We start from the raw sequence: 18,578 nt of genomic DNA on the forward strand, positions 1-18,578 counted from the left end.
TACAACAGGAAAACTGCTCTGAACTCCTGATGCCTCTTTCATTATCGCCACTAAGATAAAACACTGCTCGAAACTTCATTTATTGGTTTATTCTCAGACAACCCCGACTATAAGAAAAGAACAGCTTCTACCGCGGCTCTCAGGTCGTGAGAGTCCGGCACAGAACACAGAACACAGAACACAGAACACAGAACACAGAACCTGTGTGATGAGAACAATGAACCTGAGCAGAACATCTCCACGCTCGTTGGCGACGGGCCATATTTACACATTTTACACACAGACCGACTTGAAGATAGGAGGTTAATTCAGCCTCTACTTTATAGTCATTGATGTGTCTTCCTTTCAGCTCCTGGAGTTCAGCCAAACATATTAAAACATTCCTGCTAAAGACTGATCCATCTCACCTGGTCTCAGTGTCAGTACTCTCATGGGTTGGCAGTCATGCTGCTATTGATTTGTCCGCTGGGAACGGCACTGTGCCTCAAGCAATGAAATATGTAAGCAGATTAAAAAGGCCAATAAATGAGACCCTGCGACCTCAGCCCCTTCGAAGCCTGTTCGTGCTGAGAGATACGTCCGGGCGTCGTATGGAGAGAAGAGCACTGCTTGTTTTCCATCTCAGGCTGCTGCAGCTGTGTCCCATCCCTGCCCGATCCAGTTATTACTCCGGTCAGCTGCACCTATTAATATCCAGGCCAGCTGAAAACTGGGATGCTGTCAGGCTCTCTGGAGACGGAATAAGGCAGAGGACCCTCATGGCAGCATTGTGACAAACTGCCTCAGAGCAGTGCAAAGCCTGCTGTGTCTGTCCCTCTGTGGGATCATCTTTAACCTCAGACATTCATCCTGCTTTTCTCCAAACTACTAATAAGCATTTCCTTTGTTTTCTTTTTTCTTTCCAATACTGCATGCTCCAGGGACACTGCTGAGATGCACCGAACGCCAGTGGTGTGTATTGCCTAGTATCTGGCCATACGATTCATATCACGATCCGATACGATCCCGGTATATCCCCATACCAGTGTTTATGGTGATTATTGCGATACTGTAGGAACAACTAATTTGTTAACTAGTACCACTTCATGAGAAAACTTGTATGAAACACATTTTATTTATCCCAAATGCAACAGCAGCACTCACGCCACTATATTTAACAGCAAACAAGTTGCAGGCTGTTTTGTTGTTTTCACAGTAAACTGTTGTGAGGGAGCTGGAGCTTCAGGGCAGTTCCAGAGGACTGATCCAGCATTCGCCATGGGTGTTCGGTGAGAACACAGGAGGGAGGACTGTTGCTCTTGTGGAGATGCGTTTATTCAGACATCTGCATTCACAAACCAGTTCTGACAATAACAATAACTAGAAACTGGCCCTCAGAGAGGCAGCCCTCCGCCACAGCTCAGATCAGTCACCAGCAACCAGAAGAACACCGGATATGATCACACAGCACTGTGATCGGAGCCGAGCGCTGCAGCGTGCGGCGCCTCTCTCTCTCACCCTCTCTCCCTGTGTGTGTGTGTGTGTGTGTGTGTGTGTGTTCATCTGAAAAGGAAAACCGAAAAGCAACATAATTTATGTTATTTTACTTCATTTTAATTTGAAAATTGACCGGATTCTCTCGTATTTTCCGTTCCTGACTTCCTGTGTGGTGCGATCTGCTCTGTCCAGCTTTACAGCTGGCGGTCCACGGCGAGCGGCTGGCGGAGAAAATAGAGGAGCGGAGCGCCGCGGTCCACGGCGCGAGCCGCTACGCCTCCTGTATGAACCGTCAGAGAGGTTAACAGTTGCGCCGATCTGACAGTCGGTGCGCGGCGCTTCCACTTCCGCGTTGGAAGCGGCGCGTCCTGTGAACCAGGCGTTTGTCCCCCCTGTCGGCGGGCCTGTCCAACCATGTGAAAGACTCCCTATCTCTCAATGATGAAGAGTTATTTAAAACTTCCTGGATCCAGACAGTGATCCGGATCTTCACCAAAATGTATTGGATTCTACGTTAGCCCAAGACCCTCCTTTCCACTAAGTTTCATTGCAATCCGTCCAGAACTTTTTCCATAAGTTTGCTAACAGACCAACCAACAAACCAACAGACGGACGTGATTACATAACCTCCTGGCGGAGGTAACAATACACAAATCAACTTCAGTCTCTCTTTCCACTTTTCAGCAACAGAAATTATACACTTCCATCATGCAATAGACAACAGTACAAAGTATACCTCATTGAATGACAAACAAAATAAACAAGTAGAAAAATAAACACCACTCAAACGGAATGTGCTGGTGTAAAAATGAGCGCTCCCACAAATACAGGAGTTGGAAATAACGCTGATGATTGACAAAGAATATACCATATAGATCGAGTAACACCACCTGGAATGCAGCACTCCTAACCAATTTCCACCAGACGCGAAAGCGCCGCGAAGCACCAGCGTCTTGACCCAAAAGTACACTGGAGCACACTGGAAGCGCAGCGCCGCGCCGTCCGAGGGGGGAGGGCCGCTCCTCGGAGAGGTTAAACAGAAAAAGAAAAAAAAAACACACATCACCGCTTATACAAGATCACTCTGCTCGTGCCAGCCACATTGCCCTGTACTTCATAGTTTTTCTAGAATGGGTGAGTACAGGGCCGGCGCGGGCTTGTCAGGCGCCCTGGGCAAGTGTTAAGGCCTCAAGGCCTCAGTATGCTCCCCCGTCGCCGCTCCGTCGTTCCTACGACATAGACGGCGTAGCCCTACGACGGGCTACGTCGGGGCTTGACGTGCGCCTCCCAAAAATTGTGACTTCGCGTCGTTTCGACGCGTGGTGACGTGAACGTCGAGGGCTGTGATTGGTCCGCTTTCGCGTTGTTTAAAGAATAAAGTAGAACTCAACCGAAATGCTTTTCTGATCCGAACAGAGCTTCAGGACAAATTTAGATCCAAAAATTGAGCGGCGCACATCCCTATACTGTTAGCAGTGTTAGCACTGTTAGCAGACGGGGCTACGTGTATAGCCGCTCCTCAAACGGCTTTAATCGTCCAAAAGCTCATTAGTTTCACCAATATTTCATCACGGTCCGCTCAGCCTCTCCTCCACCACAGCCCGGTGTCGCCAGATATGTCATATATGCAGATATATGTTCGGTATTCGTGTCTAGATACGTACGTCTAGAAATCTATGTCTGTAGATCTATGTCTGGGTAAAGCCGGAGCTACGGAAGCCGCATTGTTGTTGTGACTGCTAGCGGCTTGGCAGAGGAGGGAGGGCGTTCCCTTGACGCAGGAGCAAGATATGTTCAGTAGCGGCGTAGGGTTGCCGGCGTAGGAACGCCGTGGCGGCGACGGGGGAGCATACTGAGGCCCTTTAGTGTCGCGGAGAGTCGCGCCGCAAGGGGGGGGGGGGGGGCAGCGAGCGACCGAGCGAAGCCAAGCAGTGCGCTGCTCAAACGGCCGTCACAGCGGCGCCCCCTGGGCGGTGCGCCTCACGGCCTCAGGCGTCCCCTATGGCTCGGCGCCCTGGACAAGTGCCCCGGATGCCCAGCCTAATCGCCGGCCCTGGGTGAGTACATATTTTATGTTTTGATCTCAAATGATTGCTTTTCTTTATCCAATAATTAATTTTGTAAGGTTTATTCTATATACAAAACGGTAATATCTGCTTCGTTACGTTCTTTTAAAGCTTCTACTTTGATTGACTGTGTTCAATGACTGTGAAAAAGGATCTTTTCTTTTTTCATGTATAGCTCCATGTAGGAGGAGGATTTTTGCTTTTCTCCTGCTGCTTGGCAGAGAGGAGAGGTCGAAGCAGGGCCCGGTTTTGGGTGCATCTGCTGAACCAGCGACGAAGACATCAAGGAGATTCCCATCATCTCGTGGCGGAGCTGAGGCTGGACAGTGGGCGCCATCATCAGTACTTTAGGATGAGTGCAGAACCAATGGATGCACTACTGTCCATCACTGGCCCCGAACTGACCAGGCAGGCCACGAACTACAGAGCTGCGATTGAACCCAAACTAAGGTTGGCTGTTACCCTCTAGCTTTTTTTCTCTTCTTCATGCTGTGAGGCCTGGAAGAAGACTGGTGCCAGACAGTCCGCTAGATGAGCTCCTAAAGGTCAATTTACCGTCTGAGGCCTAGCTGAGACATGAGGCCTGCTGTGACCTTTGACCCCCATAGCTCTTTTGCTCTCATTTGACCTCTACAGCAGATACAGACCTGAGGCTTGAACTGTGAGGCCTCTGGAAACCATAACATCGGAATCTGGTGGATCAGACTCCTCTAAAACAGGAAGTAGGTCCAGGATGGAGGTGGGGCCTCCAAAGTAGAAGTATGAGAAAAAAAGAAAGAAAAAAAAAACCACTCCATCAGGCTGTGATGTGCCGTGAAATTATTTACATGGTCACTTCGGAGGCGCTTGATGTTAAAACGTACCCCATGGTTCTAATTTGAGGCATGAATTAACGACACTGTGCTCATTTGAGTGGGAGAACTTGTTATATCTCATTAACTTGACCTCAGCTTCAACACCATAACCTGAAAGGTCCTGGTAAATAAAGTGGCAGCACTTGAACCAAGCCCCTCCCTCTGCAACTGGGTCCATAGACCACGGACTGTGTTGGGCTTTACGTTTGGTAATTACCTCCGCCAGGAGGTCGTGTAATCACGTCGGTTGGTTGGTTGGTTGGTTTGTTAGCAACATTACAGAAAAAGTAATGGACGGATTGCAATGAAACTTTGCGGAACGGTGGGTCTTGGGCTAACTTTTTTAAAGGATTCTCTGTCATTGACCGATAGGGTGTACCGCCCAGCGGAACTTTAGTTTGAGTTCCTAGTCGGACCTGTTTCACGGACGGAACAGTCGCGCAGCAGCACGAGAAAATCGCCACAAGTTGGCTTCTCTTCAAACCTTGATCAGAGCTTGGTCTGTAAGTGATTCCACCCGATGTTGGACTGTTTGTTTCCTTTGTTATGCATCTCTGCATGTCCGTCATTGTGTTGTTGTTTTTATTGCTGAGTTACGTTAGGGCGACGACTTCCATTTGACCAGTGTAGTACTGTATCTGTCCAGCAGAGGGCCTCAGTACTACGTCTTAAATTGATGACAGGCAGGGTTTCCGCCAGACCTTTTCAGTCCGGGCGCCCCGCTTGCGCTAAATTCTGCAGCGCCCGGACAACGGAGAGGGAAAAAAAAAAAGTAGCGCCGCGTTTGCGGCTAATTAGCAGTTGTGCACCGCGGAGCAGCAGCGGCGTGCTCTGCGCCGTGGAGCAGCAGCGGCGTGCTCTGCGCCGCTTCGACGCTGTGTGAGCAGCGCACTGCTCGATCGCCCCCGCCGTTCGGCAACTCTCGGCAACTCTCAGCAACGCTCGTCGTCGTCGTCTCTTCCTCCCCCCCGGGCCGCCACACATTCCTCCGTGGCCAAACTGTTATCTGTTATCCTGCAGGAAACACTGGGCAGGGTTTGTTTACATCTGTTTATTGATATTTATATCTGGTGTTCTCATTGTTGTTGGTGACTGATTTCACCTGTGGCGGAGGTCTGCCTCTCTGAGTGCCAAATTCTAGTTACTATTAAATCACTAAAGTATGAATTACCGGAGATAATTGGTCACTTCAAGTAGTTTTTATTAGATAATTAGTTTGTGTAAATCGTCATTCATAATGAATAATTACAGATCATTAACTGTGAATCACTAATAATCAATTATGGTGTGATAAACTGTTGGATGGATCCTGTTTCGCTGTGATCGCTGCTCCGCCAGGAGGGGGGGGGGGTTATGGGCACAGCAGTGTGTCTGCAGACAGACGGCAGATTAAACTCGCTGTGTCCAGCGAGATCGGCCGTGTTGTGGCTCTTTGAAAGCTTTCTGAAGAAAAGAGGTGTGGGTCCGGGGTTCTGTTCAGGCTGCTGGTGGGGAGACGGCACCTGGTCCTGGACCACAACCCAGACCACAGCCAGAACCAGAACTGGTGTACACATCACTGAGGACCTCACCAGGAGCCCCATTCATCAACCTGTGTGCAGAGCAGGTTCTAAATTCTGTCATACAAATGAAACGTAGAATGTGTGGACGTAAAAAACAGTCCATGATTATGAAGCATGCAGACGCCTGTCTTACACCGACTGTTGATAAATGCGTTCTCGTTCATGGTCAGAGTCATTTACATTCAGAAACGCCTCAAACTGGCCAGACATGGAAACAGCATGCCTCTTTATTAAGATTTATGTTCTCCTCACCTTTCACCCACTGAGCAAAAAGACGTTGAATCAGCATCTTTTTAAGGTCATTGTTGGACGTCCCAGCAACGTCCCCACAAGGTGCAGAATGTAACGCCAGATGACGTCTTTTTTTTTACGTAATTTCGACGTCGGGTATCGACGTCACCAGGACCTTCAGACAAGGGCCAAAAAAAGAGGGAAAAATATAATTTAAGTTGCCCAAAACCTAATCTCCGGGTGTGCGACCCAAGTTCGCGGCATATTCTTTCAGTTTTTTCAGCGATTTATTACAAACGGGAGACGCTCGAGATTCGAATTCATGACTTGCTGTTCGGCGATCCTTCACCTTACCTGCTGAGCTGTTAGTTTATTGAGTAAACCAGCTGTAAACGGGAGGGTGACCACTATTTTGCGGAATACTACTTATCCTAAAATAAAGTGGTGGTTTTAAAAATGTTTGTGTTTCTCCAAAGTTCACAATTTGATGAAATTACGTACTAAATTTAACCGCTTGGGCCGCTCTTTTGTTAGACATAATTCTATCTTTAGGAGACAATGAAAACAAACAGACTCAAAGAAAAATAAATACAAGGCGGGGTTAACATTCACACAAACACTTTTCCAATGGTAAATTATCAACGCTGTCTGGATGTTGAAATAACGTTGTTTTTCAACCGACATATTTCAGGAAAATTTTTATAAGTCATGATTTTAAAAATACTAACGAGGATATACATCTGAAGAATGTTGATATTTCAATGTTGAATCCACAGTGAGTTTACGACACAACTTCAACCATTTACTATCAGCGTTGTTTTGAGTCCAAGGTTATTTTCCTATTACTTCATTTGAATCAATCACCAGCAGATGCTAACTGGAAATGCGTAAAGACGGCACCAACCTCCTGACAAGCCAAGGTACAGCAAAATTCACAGGTACAGGAAACTACGATCACAATCCAATTCTTTTTAAACAGATTTTATTGCAAAAACTTCACAGTGCTCAAAATACGGACCAGTGAGGAATCTGCAGCGAACTCTTCCTCCATCCGCTGTCCCAGCATGCTATGGTGCTGACTGCCCTCAAAAGGGACTGTGACCGGCCGGTCCAAGGTGGCTCCAGACTACCGTCGGTCCACAAAACAGGAATCAGGGTTCCCCGACAACCGCTGGACCAGCGATCCAGGGAAAAACACTTAATTAGCCCGACAGCAGCGTCTCCAGCTCCGTGGCTTTCGCAGTAAAGTGTAGCATCTGACACACCTCCACTTCCGGGTTCACTCAGTCAAGCTAATATACATTATGGCAGCCAATAAGTGAACACAGACACAGAACTTCCTGTCTGTCGCCCTTCAAAATAAAACAAAAATAAAATACATCAAAACCCGTTTCATACATAATACGTCATCTCATCTCTTTCAGACGGTAAACACTTTTAATCAAGGAACATAAAGTTTCCCCGACTTTCGAATATTCAGCCGCATGTAGACGTCGATATTGGGTCCTAATTTCGACGTCCAGATCTTCAACTCATCTAGACGTCGAAATTGGGTAATAATAAGACGTCCAAATACCGCACCTATTTTGGACGTCCAAAATAGGTCGATAATTGGTCTAGGACGGACCGACGCAATATGGACATGATCTGGACGTCCATACGACGTCCAATGTTTAAGGGGCATAATCAGGTCAAGGAGCAGAAAAAGAAGTTTTCTCAAACCCAAAAACCTGTCAGCAGGTTGAAGCAAGCCAGAAAACCAACCGAAGGATAAATTCTGCCTGGGATGAGATCACCACCACAGCGAATGGTCAGAGGAGAGATCACCCGGGGAAGAAAAGCTGGTTCGACATTAAAGTTAGTGTCAGAAATCCCAGAGTGGACAGGAGCTGGATGAGCGCCAGCGTAGCTTTGTTTCCTCACGTCTCTGGTTCCAATAAAGGTCCAATAAATCGCAACATTAATCCATTAATATCTGTTTTGACAAGAGCAAAACCTGCCACTGGACTGGCTGTAGTCATGATAATCCATGATTCTTACCAGGCTCTTGTCAGTGTCTCACTAAACGCACAGAACCTGTTAGAACCCTCCAAAAAATAAAACAAGAAATAAATCAGTGAATCTCTGCTGAGAGGCCTGAGAGGCCGCTCTGCTCTGTCAGCAAACATATCAGCGGCACTTTGAAGACTCTTCCTCGCAGAGCTCTGAGAATTTAACAAAGCTGTCAGCATCTTTTACAGCCTTTCACACCACAAACACGCTTCTATCAACATTAAATTATATATTGAGTATTTTAATTCATTTAATCTTTGTTGGTTTTATTTTAGCCTGCATTTTAGCCGTGCAGTCCTGTTGAGACACAGTAACCAAGGAAAGTCAAGACAGCAGCTTGTTTCAGGTATTAGAACAGAGAGGTCCGATAAAACACAAATCAGATAAGATAAAGACAAATATTGTACCTTATGAAAGAGGGCTTTACAGCCTGTTAAATCTCAGAGCTCCGTGGTCCACAGAGACCAGTGCAGACGTTCTGCAGGGCGTTCATAATCCAAGACTCTGACAGAAATAACTTTTTCTTGACTGCAAAAGTAAAACATGTCCTGTGGCCATAAAAGAAGCCCAGTTCCAGTTTTCATTTTTTGGCCAGGCACTCTATGTGGGAGCCAAAAGAAAGTCCTTCGTCAGTCAGAACACCAAGATATTTATACGGAGGTACTACATAACTCCATTCCCCGTGCTGTCCTCCCGGCGCTGGACAGTAGTGTGATGTGTGTATCCTTCTGCTCTCAGGTCCTTCCTCTCTAATTCCGGGTTGTCTGACCGCTCACCAGCCGGACCAGCCTGGTCCAGCCTTCTCCTGACCGCCGCCTGCCTCCGGCCTGCTCTCCATGCCAGCTCCAGACAACGCCTCAGGGCAGGGGTATGCAACTAAACTTCACAGAGGTAAGGTCAGGGATCTTTGGTTAAAGCAAAGGTCCGGAACATCATAATGTCTAACTGAATGAGTGTGATTTATGCTAACGTAACCTAGTAGTTCTATGAGCGTCTGCATGTCATCAGTAGCTGACTATCAAATCAAATGAATTCATGCCCTCCTTGACAACCTCCCATCACTAAATGGTTTCTTGTGTTGCCCCAAAATCCAAGCAACTTGCTGGGCAGTGAGTGACTGTCAGGATCCTGGTGGACTGATCGTACTGGGCTCCAGGCCCGCCGACAGGGGGGACAAACGGGTCTGTTGTGCCGGGCCCAGGGTTGGGGGGGCCCAGAATTAAAGGTGGGGGGGGGGGCATCCAGCTTTGGAGTGTCCGCTTTGGAGTGTCCGCTTTGGAGTGTTCGCTTTGGAGTGTCCGCGCTCCACCGATGCCCACGCGCTTTCTCCCATATTTCTCCCAGACTACATTTTGAGCTCAGCTGTGCAACGTTCAGTGCTGGAACGCTGACCCACGCATCCTCGAGAAGCTTTTCCGGCTCTACAGACTGTTTATCTGCTCCTTTATTAGAGATTATTTAGAGAAAATTAAGCACATACCCTGTCAGTACATTATCTTTACGTATTGAAGTTTATTTAGCTTTTTTTCCTGTTTCTGAATCGCGGGGCGGCGCCGGAGCGATTAGTTATTTTCACTTCTGTCTGCAGACCTTCTCCTCCCTCCAGACAGTCTCTCTCTCTTTCCACCAGTTTTCCACTCTTTCAGTGTCTTTAAGTGGAGCCATCAGGCTGGAGCTCCGTCTGCTTTCACTTTTACCGTCATGCTTGGTTCGCTGTAGCGGTCTGGCGCATGCGTACACCGCCACGAGCTGCGCGCAACGCGGTCTCAAAATCTGGCTGCTGTGCGGACGTCCGCGGATCGGTCTGCAGGACCCTAGCGGACAGGAATTCATGACGATTTTTACGTCACGCGGACCAACGTGCAACGCGCACCCACGCGGACATGTGAAGCTGGACGGGCAGCGCATGCAGGCACCGTGCCGCACCGTTCTGCGCGCCGCCGCACCGATCCGCGCGTCGCACGCCCTACTGCTCCGCACGCCGTGCTCCGCTCCGCTCAATATAAGTCCGGGTCCGTATTGAATGGCGTCTGGGTCCGGATCCGGACCGCGGTCCGCCAGTTAGTGACCCCTGCCTTAGGGAATCTGATCGGCGCCTCTTGACCTTTGACGCCCTCACCGAGCTCACTGGATCAATAGATCACAAACTCTTTTCTCCCTTCACCTCCTTTCAGAAGAGAAATAATTCTGCAAATCACCCTCTCCTCCATCTCTGCTCTGCTGTCTGTGACTGAGCGTAAGCCCAAGCCATCACACCTCACATCATAACATCTCTTTTTATATAGACACTTCACACATAACTGCATATTACATAATAACAGACATCCACGTTTGTCATTATATATGATTTAAAGTGATTATTACATTAATGAATAAATGAGCAGAGATGAATCTTTGAGGCTTAAAGTTGACCTAATTCTTTGTGTAAGCAAGAATTACTCCTGGCACATTTATTTTAACACTCCTAAAAGCCTAGGAATAGCTCTGAATTATTAAACATGTGGACTGGAAAAGGCATTACTTTGGCCGGATCAAACCAGATGACTGAAGCTTAGACTCAAAAAAACATTATTTCTGGTCCTCTTAAAAACATATAGAAGTATTTGGTCTTCATGTAGTGACATGCTGAATGGGATGGTTCTGAGCTAAAGACATTTTAATAATACATGTACCAGAGGTCATATGTCACAGAATATGTCCATCATCAGAGAAACCATTCTGCAGGCCCGGTAGCAGAGAAAAGTTAGCTCTGCATGAGCATGGGCACATCCAAGGGAAAATAAAAACCCTTCTCCTCTGTGGATAAGACACAAGCAATTGTGACTGGCTGACTAAACTGTTTCTTCTACTAGTAATTTAAAAAAACAGAAAACAGTGGGCCTCATTTATCAAACGATCTTTGAAACAGGTGCAAATCATCGTAGGACGGAGCCGGCGTGGCATTAACCAAACGTTCCTCCCTCACCGATCTCAGCATCTGAATGATCGAGTGTTGATAAATGTGGAGGCTGAAACCGGTCGTCTGCACTGCAGCAAATCCACCCTGACTGAAACCTGCTACAGGTTTCAGTACGATCACGATCATATTGATAAATGCCGATCCCGTCTTTCATGTGGCCGTACGCCCGAACGCCGCCGTGTGATGGTTTGATAAGTCAGGGCCGATGTGACGGCACAGCAAATGAAGGAACATGAACGTGCTTCCCATCGCTGGGATCGCTGGCTTGGCTGAGGAGCGCTGAACCGGCGTACCTTGATATCTGAGCAGGACCGACCCAGCAGGAGAGCGCAGGCTGTGGAAGCGGATGGAGATCTGGTTGCTGTGGCTCCGGACCACCAGGCCTCTCATCAGGATGGATTCGTTGGCCAGCATCGAGTTCTCCCCACGGCCCAAATCTTCAAACACCATTTTTTCTCCCTCAGAGAGATCAGCCTTCATCACCTGGAGGGAAGCAGAGTCGCAACTACTCAATTTGTATGTGAAATAAGAAAACTGAAAAGGACACGGATACTGGGACACAGTGCAGGAGATTTTTCCTGTTTCAATCAGAGTCACATTGTCTTCTTTTTACTTGAAAAAAACATTTTTATTTTTTTATCTGGCACATGGCTGTGCACAGCCTCAGATAAAAGTCAACTGACTTCATATCCAACCATAAGAGGAAGAGCCTCATCCATCATAGAAAGACCAGTTCGTTTCTGCAGTCATTGCACTTCCACTACACCATGTATGTTTTATAATTCAGTGTAAATACGCCTCAGCAGCTCTGGAAGTTTGACAGTTGGGAAAAGATTGGTTTTGATTTTGTGTGAAGGTTATTTGGTGTTTGGTTGACATGGCTGATAATGCTTGATTCAACTAATGCATTTATTCCCTTGTTTAAGGTTTACAAATAACAATGAAAGTGCTCGTCTAACAAGAAAATAAAGACCAAGAAACGAGTGCGTTGTCCAGCATCCTCCTTTGACTCCCAGGCTGTTTTGAGTTCTGCAAACACCTGAGTGAACCCAACAAATACCAAGCATTCAGAAATGTTCTGACCATGACCAGAAACCAGGACAGCCACCAACAAGCGAGTACTAAACTTCAACAACAGCTCACCGTGACACACCGACATGCAGTGAAATCCTACCAAAACTTCCTCCACAGAATGACCCAGACCTGCAAGCAGCACCAACAGCGCTACATTTACAATCTGAACTGCATGATGTAGAGACTGCAGGGGAGACATGAACAAGAAACCGAACCTTCTGCAGAACTGCATGATATATTTTTTAAAACTAGATAGCAAAAAAATTTGCAATAGTCAGGGGCTGTGTTCCGAGAGAAAGCAGAAGTCAAATGAATTGGCTATACCTCTCCCAGGTATTGTTTCGGGGGAGCCTAGCATGTGTGCTCATGCTGAAATGAACAGTCTTCAGAGGACCACGTGCAACAAGCACATCCACAAACCAATGAAGAATCACACACACTTAACTTCATGGTTTTCCTTTTTGGAGGATGGGAGATAACCTGATGCACTCCATGTCAGTGGACAGAGAATCTTCTACGCACCAGGAATGACTGCTACAGAGCTTGCTCAGCAGCCTGGACGGCAAGCTTGAGTGTAACAAGTTCTGATGTGCTGTTAATAGGGTGGCTATACGTCCGGATTTAGGCTGGACAGTCTAGATTTTAAACACCTTGTCCAGCGTCCGGCGCAGCCTCAAGCTGGACGCTCATTTGTCCTCCTTTTTAGAGTTGCACCTGAATGCAACACTGCATATCATCCAATGGTGTCAGACTTCTTGTTAAAAAAATGGCTAATAGCAGTGTCACTCAATTCTCTGGTTTCTCATTGGTTGAAAAAATGTAAACAAGCCGCACCTGTTGCCGTGTGCCAGCTGCTGCATCTTGTTGAACGTCAACATCCCAAAAAGACAGACGTCATTCAACTCAGAGTGGTCAAAGAGCAGCATTTATTAGCAAGAGCAGCAAAGGCGATTTACATGCTTATTGCACACTTTGTCGATGCGATGTTGACATTAGCGACCAAGGAAAGGCGGCCATTTAAAGGCACGCGGCACAGAGAAGCACCAATGCAACAGACCGGCTGCAGGAGCCTCCTCCCTCCCGTTATTTTTTCGGGAAGCAACACCTGAAGATGACCAGATATCTGCTGCAGAACTTTGTAAAGTCTGTCATGCAGTCAAGCATCAGCAGTCATACAGGAGCGTAGACTGTGGAATCAAGTTGACAGGGAGATCTTCAGTGACTCATCTACAGCTAAGGGGATGACTTGTGGAAAAACAAAAGCTAAGGCTTTGTGTAACAATGTGCTAGCACCCTACTCTGCGCAAACAAATACAGTTTACATTAAAGAAAACAATGTGTATTTTTCTGTGGCAACCGATGCATCCAACAAAGGCACGACCAAGTGTTTTCCAGTTGTCTGAAGGTATTTTCATTTTGAGGAAGGCACAATGGGAATGGCTAGTGTGACGTCACAAGTCACTTCCGGGTCCAAGGCTTCCAGCGCGCAATCTAAACACAATGGATGTTGCCAAAGAACCGGTCACTTTTTTCATGGTAACAGTGAATTTTGCTGACTTTCCAAAGTTAGTGAAGAGAGGTTTAAACTCTTACAACTCAAACCGCTGTGGTGACAGGTGGAAGTCTGAAATGGAAAGTACAGGCTTCAATGAAAAACAACATTTACAAGGTTGAGGTGAGTAAGTGGCTAGCTAGCATTAACACGAGGGTGTCAGTCCTCGCGTCAAGCTGTGTAACTTAACTATTAATTAATCAGCTATGTTAGAACTGGGTACTGTCTGTCTGTGGTTTGTGGACAACTTACAGTTTATTCTAGAAGTGTCATCCAGGGAAATAATTTTAAACCAAACCTCAAACACGCCATAAAGCAGAAGCAGCACACATTCAGTACAGGTTAAAAAGTAAAAGAATAATAATAATAATAAAAAAGCCCTTACAGAATATCTAATAATATCCCCCCTTGTGCTATTAATAAAGGATTATTAACTTTGGATAACTCCGCTGGTCCATCCTGCCACGGAGAGGAGGCAGTTTTAACAGTGTTCAACGACGCACAGCTGCTGCAGAGCAGCTTCAGATCCAGCGGGGGGCGCTGCTGTTCAGCCCTGAAAAGATGTGGGACTTTATTTTGTCCTGTGCTGTTTTACACAATATTGTACTGGCCGATAGAGTTACTGTTGATGCGCCGGCGCCACGAGAGGAGCTGATGTGGGAACCAGCAGGACCTGAAGAACCGCGACTGACACGTAAATAAACTCTAAAGTTTAGCAAATTATTTATTTAATCAGTGATGTGAAGCCAGCAGCCTAGAAAATAATATCAGTAAAGGGAGATTAAACACAGACAGAGGACGTTTAGCCAAACATTTTATTTAGACTTCTATAAATTGTGTTTAATTTCAGCAGCACCGGCAGCGGGGGGCATGCGCCGCCCTCGTGGACTGAGTCCCGGGTCCCGCTCGGTCCAGAGTCCTGCTCAGGACCGGGTCCGGTGCTGGGTGTGTGTGTCCCGGTGGGACCGTCCCGCTGTGGGGAGGAGACCTGGCGGCGGTGCTGCTGCTGTCTGGCTCTGAGACATCATTAAATGAAACAATAAAAATCTGAGCTGTATAACGTGAGTCCGCCTCATTATTTGTAATATCAGCAAAATAATATAATGATGTAATATCGGAGGAAAGCAGTAGTAGGGTATGGTTTTGTTGACATCATTTCTGTTGTTACAACACGGGACACAGCACTGCACCATCGCACCTTTGGACACGGAAGTGACGTATTCAGCTTCGATGACGGAGCTACGAGCCATCCCCATAGGGCCCCACCATGTAATCACATTATGGCCACAGCACAGGGATAACAAACCACTGAAGAGAACCCAGGGAGACCTAATCCAATTTACATGGGCTCCAGTCCGGCTTCAACATAAATGTACTTTAATGCTGTACAAGAAGGGACGAAAAAAGCCACAATAAGGTAAAGACATTCGCGCTGTGGGAATGAGGCTCCTGCATAATGGAGCATCAGCTCCCAGTTATGGTTCAACGAATTATCCTCCACTTCAGGTATATTTGCTAGCATGGCATTTCTCTCTTGTGTCCAGCATATTCTTTCATTTAGCATTCATGGGAATATTCGCCTTCTTGGCAATGCAATGAAACTACAAGTGTGAGTACGGAAACAATCGAACAGCAATGGAGGTAATCAGAGGCAATCATAATACTCCTCAAAGAGTCACTATTTTTACAGAAAGACACCTACCCTCTGAAAACTGTACACATCTTACCAATGAGCATGGACATAGCTGGAGTGGTGGGCAGCAGCAATTCCCTCAGGATGGGAAAGTTATGTATTCTTCTTGGAAACTGCCTCAGCACTGACAAATGCTTCCTAATCAATCTCTGCCATCAGTCCAGACAAGAGTTTCAAGACAGAATTGTGCTTTATTGAACTGAGGTGGAATTTGGCTCAAGTAAAGCAGTGGGGGGTATTGATCCATCAGTCAATACCCTGCACTCTCCGAGGTCAAACCTTTGCTGACTGTTGTTTGTATCTGAGCTATCTTCTGGGAGATTGCTATTTGGCCTTAGCTGTCATCTTCATACGGTCAGACGGGGTTTGTGCTCAGGCTACACAGCAGAAAGGTGGCCATTTAAAAAGAGTGCTGTCAGAATAATCAGAGTACACAGTACTACTGCTACCAGCAGTATCGGCAGTAACAGCAGTTTTTGAACGTAAAAACCACAAAATGTCTCAAAAATGTTCATTGAGAGCCCTTTTTGCAGGAGCGACATACTGCCTAGGGACCCATGGTGATTTGTTAATGATGGAGGACTTCTGATCTCAATCCCATGAGAGTGAGCCATTTCGCTAATTTGCGGAGTAATAATTCTACCGCCAATTACCTTCCATAATTCGCCAAACACCGACGTCATTTGAACAGCATACTTACTTTTTTTGTGAGGGCGAGCTGTTGTTTATCCAGAGGTGAGTCGGGGAAGGTTTTCTGGATGGACACAATGGAAGTGGATGGTATTTTTGCTTCCCCTTATCAAACTCATCAAATACACAATCCAACAACCCCAAAACACTTTGGCGGACACGTTATAATCCGCACATTCACTACGCTGTGGAAAATTAATGCAAAATTACCAGATTGAGTTGTTTATGCGAAGATTGCTCAGACGGAACTACTTACTAAACATGGCGTCTGGGCGTAGTGATTTCAAAAGAAAAAGTAGTTCCCAGTATTTGCTTCAGAAAGAATCAAATACTGGGAAATTCTGTAAATACTGCTTGAGAAAGAAGAATTGGAAAACGCACTATCAAAATTCAAGTCAAACATCTGGAGTTATTTTGGGTTTTTCCTCTAAAGAGGGAAAGAAAGACAATGACATGACACACGCGATCTGCAAGGAATGCCGTACGAAAGTTAAAGGAGAACTATGCAACTTTTGCTCTCGCGCTCCCCCTACTGGTCTCCTGTGAAAGCTTGCTGTCTTCAGTGTTCTCCGCACAAAACATTTATTGAGGTAAAAAAGTTGCATAGTTCTGCTTTAAACACTCTGGGAACACCACAAACATGAGTTCACCTCTCCCGCGACCGTCCAGCTGCATTGGCAGGTGGAGGCCAAACGAAACCAGCGCTTGCAAAAAAAATCAACCGACACTGGACATGCTGAGCATGGCAAAGCTACCTCCACATTCTGAGTGTGCAAAGAAGATAATTCAGTCCATCGTTTACTTCATCGTGAAAGATTTACGTCCATACAGCATGGTGGAAAACACCGGGTTTTGCAACATGTTAAAGACGCTTGAGCCCAGATATGCGATTCCTTCTCGCCATTTCTTTGCCAAAACCGCGGTGCCGAAACTCTACCAAGGGGTTAAGCATAAAGTCAAACAATCTTTGAGAACAGCAGAACGGGTCGCATTAACCTGTGATGCTTGGACGTCGAGGTCAGTGGACTCATACATGACCATAACATGACACCACATCACAGAGGACTGGGAACTGCAGTCGCAAGTTTTGCAAATGCGAGCTGTACATGAAAGCCACACCGGGGAAAACATCGCAGAACTCCTGCAAAATGCAGCAGAAGAGTGGGGGATTGCAAACAAACAAAGACTTGGTTGTGGTAACAGACAACGCTTCCAACACACTAAAAACAGCTGGGTTATTTTATCTACCCAACCGCTGGGTTATGAAATGTTTTAGCCATTATGGGTTATTTATGTGGGATCTGGGTTATTTTTATGCAACTCAGGCGCTGGGTCAAAATCCATCAACCCAACATACATCGGTTGACTCAGCACCTGGGTTGTTTGTCTGTTTACGTCAAGACGTAAACACGTCGACAGACGTGCTCCAGCACGAGCCCACACAGCGTCAGTCTGCGCTGAGAGCTGAAGCCTAGCACTAGGAGCACCGTACTGATCATCCTCGCGGCGAAGCAAATCAAAGTAAAAGGTTTGTGCACATTATATCTAATTCACATTGTCTGTGCTGTCTGTAATTTGATTAATGTAGATAGATATTTAATTTATATAGATATTATATTAATATCTTTATACTGTTGAGGTTAGCAATTAGCAGGCTAATTTGCCAGCTGGTGAGTGTGTAGCTAGCCAGCTAATTTGCCAGGGAAAGAAGCTGTATTTTCATAAGGGTGAAGCTGCGTTCACACCGCCAAATGCTTTCCGCGATTTTGCATCAAAATACAATTGAAAACAAATGGCAACGCGCGTTCCAACCGCGGTGAGACGCGACGCGTCAGACAACGCGGCTAACGTGGCTAACGCAGCTAACGGTGTTCGACTGTCGGAGACTTTTTTTTCTCCTCTCCGTTGTCCAGGTGCTGCACAATTTAGTGCGGGCGGGGCGCCCGGACTGAAAAGGTCTGGCAGAAACCCTGGATTATGACGGAAATCTTTATTCGCTTGTTCCTGACATGGAAGCTAAAGTAACTAGCTAGCGGGCTTACTATGCTAGCGTTAGCATAGCTCCTCGGAGTCATACGTCATCATCAGCAGATTTAAACAGGGGAGACTTCAGTGTATCTGGGGGCTTAAATCTGTCTCTTTAGATATTTTTTGTGAAAGATGTGCAGTGTCCCATGAAATGTCTTGATTTCCTTACGCAAATTACCCCATGGTTATAATAAAATAAGTGGTTCTATCTGACTTAAGACCTGTCTGATACATTTATGATGACTGAAAGGCAGATATGACAAGGACTTCATAAACATTATATAATAGCATTTTTAAAAACGGTAATTTGTTTTATTTTACAGAAATTTCACTTTATTCTT

General features: G+C 46.3%; 1 protein-coding gene across 1 annotated transcript in view; it reads right to left on the reverse strand.

The window, feature by feature from the left end:
• Nucleotides 1–18,578, reverse strand: part of LOC115385421 (seizure protein 6) — an 82,275-nt gene that overhangs the window by 51,156 nt on the left and 12,541 nt on the right. The window contains exon 3 of the mRNA XM_030087411.1: nucleotides 11,494–11,683. Within this exon, the coding sequence (XP_029943271.1) occupies nucleotides 11,494–11,683 (190 nt within the window). The remainder of the gene's footprint in view (nucleotides 1–11,493; nucleotides 11,684–18,578) is intronic.

The sequence above is a fragment of the Salarias fasciatus genome, unplaced genomic scaffold, assembly GCF_902148845.1.
Source record: "Salarias fasciatus unplaced genomic scaffold, fSalaFa1.1, whole genome shotgun sequence".
Taxonomy (NCBI): domain Eukaryota; kingdom Metazoa; phylum Chordata; class Actinopteri; order Blenniiformes; family Blenniidae; genus Salarias; species Salarias fasciatus.